General features: G+C 48.4%; 1 protein-coding gene across 1 annotated transcript; it reads left to right on the forward strand.

Annotated features, from left to right (window-relative positions):
• Nucleotides 1-716: 716 nt before the first annotated feature.
• On the forward strand, nt 717-1,326 carry Pmar_PMAR013400 (mucolipin, putative; the record flags this gene model as incomplete). The annotated part of the gene is made up of 1 exon (XM_002775014.1): nt 717-1,326. A coding segment is annotated over one exon (610 nt), but the record flags the coding sequence as incomplete, so codon positions are not given.
• Between the last annotated feature and the right edge of the window lie 43 nt (nt 1,327-1,369).

Here is a 1,369-nt window from a genome sequence, read left to right on the forward strand (position 1 = left end):
CTCTACGGCATTTCTATACAGGATTCATTGGAGTATCTGGCAACCCAGGAGAGCGGGAAAGATGTCCGTTGGACTCTCTCTGGGGTGTCGACGAGCTTTCAACAGATCCAAACGATTCTCGGCATCGTACGAGTTCCTCTCAGATGCATCGTCTCCATCAGAACTTGCAAGCATCTGCAATAACACATTGGAACATTACTGGCATATAGATAGGAAGAGCCTTTCAGACTTCAGGTGGGACTAAATATTCTTATTACAACCGCCCCTTCACTTTCGTAGCTTACTATTGTCGAAGAGCGGTATGGTATTCCTCATCAGGCACCTATCGCAGCCCCCGGTACTTCATATACTCTGGCTTAATGGTGACCAGCAGAGGATGGTCCTCGACGATGCCTGGGAGGAGGACCCTGCTTATGGACACTTCATCAACTCTGTTGATAGACTGAAGAGGATACGTGACGTATGAGTTTTAGTTGTTCATCACTACTTGTACTTCCTCACTCATAGATGCACTTTGTCATACACATTTTGGATCCCTTCCCTGGCTCTTGGTGGTGGCAATGCTTATCCTGGAACATACGAGTCAATTTTGATTACGGTGGCAGCGGTCAGGTAAGACTCCCTCGCCTAAGGCAAGTTGCCCAATCAACGTTCTCAATCATAGAATCGCAAGAATCGTTTGTGGTGGATCTGATGATTCGAGAATCGTTTGGCAGATTAAGAGTCGGCTTAGTTTCGACCTCACTGAGTGTTCGGACGGCGAGCTCCGGGCTCTTTTCCTAGAGGATCCACACCTGGCAGAAGAGAGATATACCCATCCTGCCTTGTATCTTCTGCCATTCTTTTGCTTGCCTCTCACATTACTCTCGGCGGCCCTTACTATTCGGTCCCATGCACTTCGTCGAGAGGGTGGCTCTTTAAGGTCCACTGGTGATTCGAACGACATTCTATTACGTGAATTGGCGGTCGGTTGGCTCGACCCGTGGTTGATATTCGTATTGCTTGCTAATGCAGTCCAAACCCTTGCTGCATTACAGTGTATTCAGAAAGCTGATAAGACGGCAGATGTCTATTGGAGGCTGTCTCTTCTAGGCGTTGGTGCTGGTATGGCATGGCTCACCCTTCTGCGTTACCTCAAGTTCTTCCCTACTTACTATGTCCTCATTCGGACACTGGCTCGAGCGTTCCCTCGTCTACTGAGATTCCTCTCCGGCCTGGTGCCTTTGCTATTGGCATACGCACTGTGTGGAACTTGTGTATTCTGGCCCAGCAGCAACTTCGCCTCTTTATCCGACGCTCTCATGGGCATGTTTTCTCTTCTCAATGGTGATATCATCCACGACATGTTCATGGATATGACTTCTATTTC

Source organism: Perkinsus marinus (genome assembly GCF_000006405.1).
Source record: "Perkinsus marinus ATCC 50983 genomic scaffold scf_1104296957104, whole genome shotgun sequence".
NCBI classification, from domain to species: Eukaryota; Perkinsozoa; order Perkinsida; family Perkinsidae; genus Perkinsus; species Perkinsus marinus.